Genomic DNA, 12,217 nt, shown 5'->3' with positions numbered 1-12,217 from the left:
TCCAGACAGGAACTCGGCTGGCTGAAGGGAAACAGTGTCACAGCCCGGGCTGGGCCAAGTGCTGTCAGCGCTACAGCCAGCAGTCAAGGGATTCAGAGGTGGGTTTCTGGCCCCACCGCGAGGCAGACCCTCATTATCCCTGTGGCCACCCTTCTCAGGGTTCCAGCCTGGTCTTCTGCTCAGTGTGGGTAATCTCGGTCTCTTGGGCTGACAGGTGGACTGTACTGATGTACATACATAGAGGTTGCTGTCCCCTCCCCAGACACCCAAGGAGTCCCTCTGCAGGCCCCAGTGGTCTGGACTCTCCAGCCTTTTCCATTTCCCGCCTCTGCATGCCTCTTTTGGACAGGCTGGGCATGGAGAGAGAGGAGCAGGGAGAAGCTGCCTCAGACCAGGGGCCTGGGCTCCCCTCCCCCATCTCCAAGAGCACAGAGCCCTGGCACTGCCCATCCCCGGTAAGAAAGAAACCCACACAACCAAACCAGTGTTGGAGAGCGTTTTATTCTGGGCAGCAGAAAGGGATCGCAGCATCTTAGAAAGCCTATTCTCTGCCATGGGGGTGTGGGGTGGGCGGGAAGAGGGGGAGGACCCAGCGCACTTTGAGGAACCAGGCGGGTGTGAATTCCTGAGTGGGCTCCGGTCAGCGGTGGCTGCTCGACAGCTCTCCCCCTCTCCAGAGGACCCTGCAGTTTGGTTGGGGGGCAGCCAGGGCTGCCCGTCAGCGTGCTCAAAGCCTGCCCTGAGGGCTTAGTGACCACCTGGACGAAGTCCTTGGCTGCTGCCCGGCTGGATGGAGCAAGCTGCCCAGGCCTGAGGGAGGGACCCCCCTGCTGCCTTGCTCTTGAGGGCCTGGTCTCTGCTGACCACGGCAAACCATGGGGTACAATGTCAGGGCTGAGAGTCCCTGAGGGACTGCCGGCTTTGAAAAAGGTTTCCTCCAGGGGTGAGCAGAGAAGCGAGGGGGTGACAGGCGGGCAGAGCTACGCTGGTAGAAGTACAAAGCAATGGGGCAGTTTCCGAGAATGGCAATATTTCTGGATTCAAAGAAGCAACAAGAACAAATGGTGGCTTGTTTGGATAGCTTCTGACAGAATTTGGCATTTTATTATAAATCTGCATGTGAATGAAATAAAGTCCATCATCACCTTTCTGCTAATGATGAGACAGATGTGGAAACGCTGGCCCGGCATTCTTGCCCTCCTGGGCATGCGGGAGTCTCCAGAACCTGCCTCTTGCGTACCTAGGACTAAAGAAGCTGAGTTCACTGACACACCTCAGGGGCCACGCGCCTGGACAACTAAACAACGTTATGCTGCCTACCCTACCCATCGCTCTCATTCTGCACAGATAAAACCAGGCTGTCTTACAGGTCTGTAAGCCCCGGAAAGATCTCAAATTATAGAACTAAAATGAAAACAGAAAGCAAAATTTCTTTAAATCATCTTCTCCACATCTAGTCCCCCCGAAGAGCCAAGAAGGGAAGCCGCCAGTAGCAGAAGCAGAGTTGGTAACAAACAGCATTTGGACCATCGGCTTCCTCTGGGTGTCAGCAACAAGTATTTTCTACTATTTCGGGGACGGTCCCACTTGCTTTGAAAAGACATTAACATTCAAATCCTTACAAGTTCATCGGATGATAAATTCTAAGGTCAATTTTTATTTCTACAAAAAAAGGCAGTCAAAACAATATAAAACACATGTAAAGGATATTAATGAGTGAGCTTCAAGTGGAGTTTGACTCTGCAAAGGCTGTGAGTCCAGAGAGAGAGGGAAGGCCATCTTGTTCTTGGGCTGGGCTGGCTGGCTGCTCCGGAAAAAGGGGCCAGCAGGGCGCCGGCGACCCCAGGCTGGTGCCGACCACAGTGGAGTCCTGCCAATTCCAACCCCGCAAAGGGGCAAACCATGCCGAGGGAGGGCTGCGGCAGGGCTGCCGCACTGAGGAGTTGGAGAGCGAGCTCCACGCCACGTTTGCATGGAGCTTGGCGACAGGTGAACGTGGAATTTCAAATGGACATTCTGGCTTTAGCGTTGTCTGCAGTGACCAGCCCATCTTCTAAAATGGCTGCAGGGAGGGGTGCCAACCTTTGGCCTCAGGAGCCTCTCTGGTGAGAAATTCCTCACACAAGTGCAGTGTTCTCTGGCTGGCAGGCCCTTCCCTGGGGTCGCCACAGACTTAATATTGCAGGGTTTTCCCAAGCAGGCCGCCCAGGCTGGAGTTCAATCATGCACCCAGACCTCAGGGTTTGCCCATTTCATCAACATTATTGTGGTAACATTGGCCAGATTTTTACACAAGAGCTGAGCCTCCCTTTTCACAGCTTTTTTTTTTTTTTTTTCAATTTTTTGGAGGGCAGGAAGGTGGCTGTTGGGTTGTTTGTTAATTTCTTTAAAGGGATATTATAAATTGGAGTCAGGTGAGTTAGAACCAACCCCCACACTGGGCAGTCCCACACGGGAGAAGAGAAGCCACCAGAAACACCAGAGCCATCTCTTGTCCTTTGCGGAGGAGACGGGGCCCAGGTCTCGGGAGTGAATGAGTGAAAATAAACTGAATGCGAGAAAGTGGGAGTTTCCAGGCTGGGGAAGAAGGGGTACCACAACCTTTTTTTTTTAACGTTATGGGCTAAATGTAAATTGAAGATTTTGGATAAATTTGGATAAGAAAAGAAACATCATTCTTTTAAAGTAGATTGAAGCAGTGATTTTTAAAACAAAGAAAGCAGAACTAGAACATCTTAAATTTTTAATCCTTTCTTTACAGGTTACCTAGACCACTTTTGATTAAGAAAACTGTAGAAAGTTAGTAACTGCCACAAGCGAACGCCAGGCGGTGGCCCGTGTCAATTTTCCACAGAGTCCTGCTTTGCGGGGTGTCTGAATGCACTGCTCGGGGTCTCTGCTCACACTTGCTGGAATCAATCGTGGCAGATTTTAGTCCACAGGTCGCTTTTCCCCATATTTCTTTGTAAACTCTTCAGCGTTCTTACAGAATTTTTTACGGTCCTTAGAGTATTCTTCAGCTAGGTCAGCCCGAAGCGGGTGCTCAGGCTGGGGGTCGTTCACCAGTGCTATGAGGGACTGGATTACTGCCAAGAAAAGGACAAGGCATCACTGGTTAGAATCGTCTCAGAAAGGGCACTGGCAAGAATGCAGCTCTGACTTTAACACTGATTCTCATCTATGTCCTTTTAACACAAAGCAGCCTCCTGTTTATCCCAAATTCTAACCAGAGCACTCAACCCATTTTTCCTCTGTAATGAGATGAAAGTGATGGGTGAGAAACAGCCAACACTACGAGGATAACTGTTCACAGTGATGTCGCCGCCTCCTCTGGGAAGCCGTCCTGAACTGACACAGTGGGATGTCTCAGCCCACAGTCACTCCAGTCCCTCTCCAGAACTCTGGGAGACCCCAGGCTTAGCACTGATACCCCCTCCTGCCACCCCCCCCCACACACCCACTCTCACATAGGTAAAGTGTCTCCAGGGCAGGGGCTGGGTGATGTGTCCCAGCACCACGCTCAGTTCAGGGTAGTTTCAATAAAGGTGTACTGAGTGAGCAGGAGAATGAAGGGGGAATGACAGGCCTGCGCCATGTAAATGCACAGAGAGCCCACCACAGAAGACCTCTAGGAGCTTCTGAACCAGCCAAGAAGGGTTCACTTGACCCACCCTGTCTAGCCACCCGGAGGTTGATAACCCTCAGTGGCAACATACTCTCAATTCCAAAGGCAGGAGTCACACCGATGGCTCAGGGTGGGTTCCACAACACTCCCCGGAAGTGCAGTAAATCCCAGATGTACTGGAAGGCAAGCCCTGGGATGAGACCACAGGGGACTAGGCGTGGGGGAGGGGATCAAAGGGGAAGCATGGAAGGGCCAGGAGTCCCAAGCGGGCTCAGAAGTGAGGTGCAGGCAGCCACCACACCCTCTCACACACATTTCCCCTAACTCTCCCCTGATCCCCGGCAGGACCAGCACCCCCAGAATGCTGTGTCCCTTCCCACCGTCCCAGCAAAAAGGTGTCTCTCCTCTGAATTGCCAATGCCACAGACTCCTTTATTGGAGGCCTATGCTTTTCAGCTCAGCATTACAAGGAATGGATTAAAAAGCTCTTTGGTTTGCTCCTATTTCCGTAACTTCAAAACCACTGGTGGGCCCAGCCCCATGGCCGAGTGGTTAAGTTCGCGCGCTCCGCTTTGGCAGCCCAGGGTTTCGCTGGTTCAGATCCTGGGCACGGACATGGCACCACTCGTCATGCCATGCTGAGGCGGCGTCCCATGTGCCACAACCAGAAGGACCCACAACTAAAAATATGCAACTATGCAGCGGGGGGCTTTGGGGAGAAAAAGGAAAAAAAATTATATATATATATAAAAAACCACTGGTATTCCATTGTCTGCCATATAGCCACATATAGCCTACATGATTATTTACTTAATATATTTCTTTAAATCACTAAAAAAGATTTTTAAAGGAAATTAAATGTAACTCAAATGTTAAATCACTGACTTGCCATAAACTGAAGGCGTGCGTCAATAAACATTAAAAGGAGCACCTGAGGCTCCCTCCTGTCCGCCAGCAAAAGCGACCACACTGGAACAAACGCTCTTCCAAACAGCCCTTTCCACAGCTTCTCTAACGCTGCCCCAGCCCACTGGCGCGCTGCACGTTAGCGCACTCCACGATTCCCCACCCCACGCTTGACATGAGACTGCTCCATTTTCCATGGCTATTCTTGACTGTTTAGAAACCTGAACCACATTTGCCTTACAGCATAAACAAGTGGCTTGTTGTCTTTTTCCACAGTTAGAAATGGCTCTGGAGCAGAACTGCTGCTTCACGAGCGTCTCAGGAACCTCACGGGGCTCTCAGCTGGTTGACTGCTTTGTGAGGGACACTGATGAGTCTTCCAGTTTTCCTGCTTGCCCTCCGTTATGGAGGCTCAGGCTCTCTGCTTCTCACTAGAATCATCTTAATACCTAACATATTAGTCTAAAACCATCCGTTAGTTATTAAGACTTGCTTTTCAAAAGATATTCACTTTGCAAGTCTGCTATTTGTCTATTTAATTCTTTTCTGAGAACTTGCTTTTACTTATTTGATCAAGTCTAAATATTTTCAAATTGACTTAGTAGTTCTGATGAGTATTTCATTCTTTCTCTGTTCCTTTGGATGCCTTTCTGGCTCCTCAGCTAAACTATAATAAAATCCAGCTGAGCTTAGCTTGGTTCGATAATGAGAACATTGACACCTATGACTGCTTTTCAAACTACAACTGTGGCCCCATCCCGTCATTGTTCACATATACGACAGCACGCTCATTAGATTTTCCAAAATGGTCTAGCCCTGGTTTCTTGATCTCTTCCTTGACCCAAATATTCCTCAGAAGCATTTCTTTTCCACCAAAAGGTAGGGGCTTAAAAACATAATCAAGATTTACCTCCTAGTCTCATTGTATATGATCAGAAAATAAAGTCTACAGTATTTCCTCATTTTTGTTCTTACTGACGGTTTCTTTGTAATAGAGGATGTAAACAATATCTGTAACTTCTTCCTTGTCATGGAGATCCCAGGGCTCCATTCACACAGAGTACAACGCGAATGGTGCCTTCCCCTCTCCCTGAAGGTGTGCAGCACAGTAGCCTGTGGAATGTGCTACAAAATATAAGTCTATTAATCTTATTCTGTTTATTAGATTTCCTGAGTCTTTTTTTCTAAATTTTATCTACTTGATTTGTTATAATAGCATAGAGGGGACTGAAACAATTTTTGAACTGTTTGATTTTTCTCTTCGTATAATTTTGTGGTTATGCTGTTTGGTACATATAGAGACAGTATTATGCTGGCTTTGTTACTGACTGTATTTTACCTGGCAATTCTCAAGCAACTACCAAAATAAGACCTTGCTCTGTTGTTAAGATATCTACTAGAACCAGACATACTGCTGAACAAACTTTCGTTTTCGGGGGCCGGCCCTGTGGCCAAGTGGCTAAGTTCACGCACTCTGCTTCAGTGGCCCAGGGTTTCGCCGGTTCAGATGGCAAGTGCAGACATGGCACTGCTCATCAAGCCATGCTGGGGTGGTATTCCACACAGCACAACCAGAAGGACCTACCAACTAGAATATACAACTATGTACTGGGGAGAAGAAGAAAAGAAAACTTTTTGTTCTCACATACCTTCTTCTGATATTATTGCCAACTCCCACCGCCTTTCTCTTTGATACAGTTTTGCCTTGTTTCTTGACTTTTCTCATGCTATTTTTTCTCAATTTTTAGTGTTTTAGTTTCTTTCTTTTTATATTCACCAAAAAAAAAAAAACTCTTTTAAAGATATACAATTCAGTTTTTAGTATATTCACACAGTTGTGTGACACCACCACTATTTAACTCCAGAACATTTTCAACACCCCCAAAAGAAAACCCACTCTCATTAGTAGGCACTTCCTATTCCCCCTGCCGCCAGCCCCTAACAAACACTAATCTACATACATTTGTCTATTCTGGACATTCCACATACAGTTGATTATTTGCAGTAGTTATGTACTATAAAGTTGCAATGAACGCTGAATTATAGATGCTGAACATGAGTGACCGCAGGAATGACCAGCTATAGAACCACCCAGCTGAGTCAAGCCAACTTACAGAATGAGAAATAATAAATGGTTGTTACTTTAAGATGCTAAGTTTTGAGGTGGTTTGTAACACAGTAATAGATAACAGAAACATGGGAACATGTCATCAAGTGCCAGGGGCCACATTCCTGATGTATGTATGGATGAGATCAAGGCCACACCAGAAAGAATATACAGAATGATTTTCTAGAAAGAAACTCTAGAAAGAAACTAGTAGTTCTGCCCATCACTGCACATAGAACAGCACTCTGTACCAAAAGTGTTATCTTAAAACACCAAAGTCAACAAGTACATTTTGCAAAAGAATGAAAAGCCCCTCTTAGGTTATCTATTTGAAAAAAAAAAAAAATGCAGTCACAACCTGAAAAAGCAGAGCATTTTGACTATGCACCTAGATCTGAAGATAGAAAGGATAATACTGACACAGCCCTCTCAGGCAGCCAGCCCCTGTAAGAGGTGGCAAAGCACTTTTACTTGCATTCACCTCCTGCAAGTGCTTCTACCTCTGGTCCCCCACCCTCCCACCAGCCCCAGTTCCCAGGTAAGGGAGGAACCCATCTAACTCTCTGTGGCCTGGCAGTCTGAGGTGCAGGGTCTGGTACCCAGCCTGGAGGGACTTCCCCTCCCTAGGCAGGCTGTTTAATACACACAACTCAGCAAGGGCTCTGGGAGTTGTGTGAGGGGCTGACAAAGCATTCCTGAACAAATGCAGCTATAGGCTTCCAACAGAGAAGTAGGAATTTGTATAGGAAAAAAAAAAGTCAGATACGTGCACTCAAGAACTTTGTTAAGCTTTTTTTTTTTGAGGAAGATTAGCCCTGAGCTAACATCTGCTGCCAATCCTCCTCTCTTTGCTGAGGAAGACTGGCCCCGAGCTAACATCCGTGCCCATCTTCCTCTACTTTATATGTGAGACGTCTACCACAGCATGGCTTGCCAAGCGGTGCCATGTCTGCATCCAGGATCCGAACCGGTGACCCCCGGGCCGCGGAAGCAGAACGCGTGAACTTAAGTGCTGTACCACCAGGCCAGCTTTTATAAACATCAATTTGTACATGAACAAGCCAAGTCCACTGGAGATCTTTCTATTCTGACTTAATGTTTAGCACCCACTTCTTTCTACTACTAAGCTGTGGGAGCCTGACGGATGCCTTTCATGGTGATTATTTCAAATGGGTGAGGCTCAACTTTCTATGTGAAAGGGTTTCAACTCCATCTTCTAGAAGTTTCACTGAAAAATGACTATTTCTATCAGTCCGTGAAAAACCACCTGCAGCCTTGCAAATTCCAGGCTCATCTACTCTCTTTAATCTAAGGAGACCATATAGTGGTTCAGGTAGTTACTTTTAAGAAAGCCACCAAAAATATGAGATTAGGACTTCAAAAGAAAGTTCTAGAATTAAAAAATAAAAACCAGACACAGTCCATAACAACATCTAATTACTTCCAGGGGACAAGAGGGAGGCCAACCACAATAGTGAATCAAGTACTTTTCCCAGAAAATTGAGCATGTGCGTGTTCACACAGTGAAGCCCAGAAACATGGACACACACAACCACATCCATTCCAGGGAGGTCCAGGCTGGCTAAAACCAACTATGTGCTTTCATCTGGACACACGGTCTGACCGTGTCCCTCCCCCAACACCACCCACTCTGAGCCACTGGCATTCTACTCCCCGCCAGGTGGCTTTGGCTCACACCCTTCTTTTAGCCTGAAAGGCCCTCTCCAACCTCCCTTCCTCCTTCAAGTCTAACTTTACATACTAACTGCTGTGTGAGGCCACCCTGAACACTACTCCCTTTCCCCCTTTCAGGCAGCCCCACAATCCTTCATGAAAACCTCCAGGGACAGTGCCCACACCACCTCACTGCACAGGCATAAATGCTGGGCTGCTCTGTCTACGTGTGACCTCACTGGGCTGCGAGCACAGGAGGGGCCTCCTCCAATACCTGTGTAGGTCAACAGTTTAACTAAGACGTGCCAGGCCCACGAGGAGCGGTGGGACCTCCGTAGTACTTCTGTGTGCACTGGAGTTGGTAAGGTACCATTTCTCTGGAGTTGGTGTGACATGGCATTAGAAGAGACTGGGGAGCTCCTGCTCCACAGCAGCATCCCCAGAAGAGCACAATCCGAGGAAGACACAAGGAGCACACCTTACCTTGGTCGGTTTTGGTTGCTGGCTTCCAGTTTTCAGCACTAATTACCGGCAGACAGACCTGCCCCTTTTCATCAATGTTCGGGTGATAGATCTTTGTTTTAAATGTGATCTTCGGTGGTTTGAATGGGTACTCTGCTGGAAAGTTGATTTCGATTCTGAAGGCCCCCTTGTCATATGGAGGGTTGTCCTAGAGGGAAAGAGGAGAGATCAAAATGAACACACCATGGTTCACAAACCTGTAGCTGAGACAGGAATGTTCTAATTGTTTACTTGAAAAGGGGAACCAATGATCCATCAGTATTTCTAGAGCAAGATGTCTGCTAAGCTGTGAAAACGTCTAAGATTTATGTTCCAGTTTATCTTTTTTTCTTTAACAGACTTTATTTTTTAGAGCAGTTTCAGTTTCACAGCCAAACTGAGCCTCCCTCACTATCAACACCTCGCGGCAGTGTGGGATATTTGTTACAATCTTTGAGCGTACATCAAGGCATCATTATCACACCAAGTTCAGAGTTTACATTAGGGTTCACTCTTGGTGTGGGACATTCTATGGGTTTTGTATGGTATCACACATTATAGTTGGAATCATACAGGATACAGCCTTTTCAGACTGGCTTCTTTCACTTAGTAATACTCATTTAAGGTTCCTCCACGTCTTTTCATGGCTTGATACCTCACTTCTTTTTAGCTCTGAATAATTCCATTAGCTGGATGCATCACACTTTATTTTACCCATTCATCTATTGAAAGACATCTTTTTGCTCCCAAGTTTTGGAAATTACAAAGAAAGCTCCTATAAACATCTGTGTGCAGGTTTTTGTGTGAAGATAAGTTTTCAACTCCTTTGGGTAAATAGGAGCATAAATGCTAGATCATATGATAAGAGTATGTTTAGTTTTGTAAGAAATCACCAAACTGTCTTCCAAAGTGGCTGTACGATTTTGCATTCTCACCAGCAATGAGAGCTCCTCACTGTCACATCCTCCCCAGCATTGACATTGTCAGTATTTGGATTTTCGTCATTTTAATAGGTGTATAGTAGTATCTCGTTGTTTTAGTTTACAATTCTGTAACGATATGATGTTGAATATCTTTTCATATGTTTATTTGTCATCTGCATACCTTCTTTGGTAAGATGTCTGTTCAGACTTTTTACTCATTTTTAATCAGGTTCTTTGTTTTCTTATTGTTGAGTTTCAGGAGTTTTTTGTACATTTTGGATAACGGCCCTTTATCAGATATGTGTTTTGCAAATATTTCTTTATCTTTTTTGAAGATACGAAGAGTTATACCAGAGGCACGTGACAACCCAACCCGGACCACAATAAGCGCCGACAGGCCAAAGAGGTGGCCTGGACTCCAAATCCTGGCCAGCTTGGTCTCCCTTTGGTAGAGCCAGCATCCAGATTGGGATAGCTAGACCCTAGAGAGCTGAGCTGGCCCCTAGCTGGTCACCAGGCAGGGCCAGAACCATGCCCACCCCAATGTCCCTAGGACCACTCAAAGATCTATCCTCAGGGCCTCGACACTCTGATGGCCCCACGAGCCTCTGAGAGATGCCCCCAGAAAAAGAGCCCCAGCCTCTGTCTCCACCTCCCCCATCTGCAGAGCTGAGCAAGCCCTTCCCCAGTATGCTGGTTCTCCTGGTCCCAGCCATGTCACACTCAATCCAAAGCAAGCCAAGCTCCGCAGAGTGCCCAGGAACACTCCTGGCAGCCCCCACACCACAGCCTTCTTCCTTGTGTCCCGGTCTAACTGGGCATTCTCCAGCAAAAAGAGTTCCCCTGCCGGGGAGAGAAGTTGGCACACAGCACGTCTCCACACTCTCCATGTTCTATTCTTGCCCAGGGAAGGAAGGCACGGTGCAGAGGCCTTCAAGGACAGGTAAGATTAGGGAAGGCTGAAGGGAGGAGAGGCCTTGCAGGCAGAGAGGACTAAAGACTAGGATGGCAGGGACTTGGAAGGGACAGCATGAGGCAAGACAGGAGACAGAGCAGGCAGTGTGGCCGAGGGGCTGCATGGGGCCTGCCTGAGGAAAGGCTGGGGCCACGTTTCGGAGTCTGATCTACCCCCTCAAGCAGCTGGATACACTATGCGAAGATTCATCTGTGGGGAAGCGCATCAGGAAGGTGGAGACGCAGGGTCTGGAAGAGGGTGGCGACACTAGTGAACAGTCCAGGCCGAGTGCACCTGTGTAAGCAGACAGGACCCCCACCCCCCCCCACCCCCAGGAAAGGTGAGGATAAGATCGGATTGGAAAATCATTTTCATTCCAACAAAACGTTCCCTAGGCCCTTCTTTAGGGAACACAGAATTCTCTAGAACACTGTCCAGAAGTTAAAGTGGCAACAGACCCCTCCCAGGCCTTGTTCTGACTGCCCAGCCTGAGTCACTCACTACCTAGGAGAGCTCAACTCACAGTTACCAATGAGTTAATGGAGGAACTCGGAATAGTGCCCTTCGGTTTTTAAGGAGAGATTAAAAATTTTTTTTTCCCTAAGTAGAAATCAGTCACTTACACTGCTTGAGTCATGTAAAAAGAGCTTTCCTGTAGGACTTTCGGCTGGTAAGATCTGCTAACTTTGTTCACTCATCGCCCAGGCTTCATCAACTGCCCCTGTGCCCGCCATATGCTGGGAGACAAGGGTGAGCCCGGGCCAGGCAGTCCCAGTTAGCAGTTCTAAACTTGGCCCTGCCTTTTCCCAGCTGGACGCGCCTGAGAACATCACTGAAAATCTGTAAAGTGGGATGACAGTAGTCTGCACCCAGAGATGTTCTGATGATGAGATGAGGCTGTAAAGTCCTACGTGCCTAGCACACGGGCAGAAAGCAGCTCTGTGGCTACAGGGGGCAGGACAGGCCGAGCCCCTCACCATACAGGGACTCAACTGACGTCGTCTTACCTTCTCTGAGCCTGTGTCCACATCCGGGACTCTGTGGATGACCAAAGGAGTGGCCTGAGTGTGTGCAAATCACACAGACTGTCCATCCATCCCAGGGATTTTTGTTGAAGGAGGTGTGCAAAAATTAAACACAGAATGTACCTTCTGGATAAAGGCCTAAAGCTCTACAAGTGAATTTTCGACATTCTACAGCTAAACTTACTCTGTGGGAAGGCAGGTCAAAAACTATGAGGGACCTCAATGAGAAAACGCAGTTTTGTTGTAGAAAAGTACTATATAACTTTGCACGAATCTGCCTCAAACTCAAGATCAAGCTGCAACATCACTTCGTTATCAAACTAACCAAAGATTTCAGCATTTTTATCTTTGCTCATGACCCTGACCAGTGTTTTTCTGTTATTCTTTCCTTTATTTAGCTTTGCAGACCCTTCAGCTAATACTGCTGTGCCAAGGAATCTTTTGAGATATAAAATTAATTTCTTCTGACAATTTTACGTGCTCTATATTAGCTCTGACTTT

The 12,217-nt window shown here is 47.3% G+C and overlaps 1 protein-coding gene across 3 annotated transcripts in view; it reads right to left on the bottom strand.

The window, feature by feature from the left end:
• Nucleotides 1–1,069: 1,069 nt before the first annotated feature.
• Nucleotides 1,070–12,217, bottom strand: part of UBE2L3 (ubiquitin conjugating enzyme E2 L3) — a 50,802-nt gene continuing 39,654 nt past the window's right edge. For all 3 annotated transcript variants that reach the window (XM_023646790.2, XM_023646792.2, XM_023646791.2), the window contains 2 exons: nt 8,796–8,982; nt 1,070–3,086 (listed from right to left, as the gene is read on the bottom strand). In XM_023646790.2, the coding sequence (XP_023502558.2) occupies nt 2,932–3,086; nt 8,796–8,982 (342 nt within the window). In that variant the 3' untranslated portion in view covers nt 1,070–2,931. The remainder of the gene's footprint in view (nt 3,087–8,795; nt 8,983–12,217) is intronic.

The sequence above is a fragment of the Equus caballus genome, chromosome 8, assembly GCF_041296265.1.
Source record: "Equus caballus isolate H_3958 breed thoroughbred chromosome 8, TB-T2T, whole genome shotgun sequence".
In the NCBI taxonomy this organism is placed as follows: Eukaryota; Metazoa; Chordata; class Mammalia; order Perissodactyla; family Equidae; genus Equus; species Equus caballus.
This window is presented reverse-complemented; position numbering and strand designations above follow the sequence as displayed.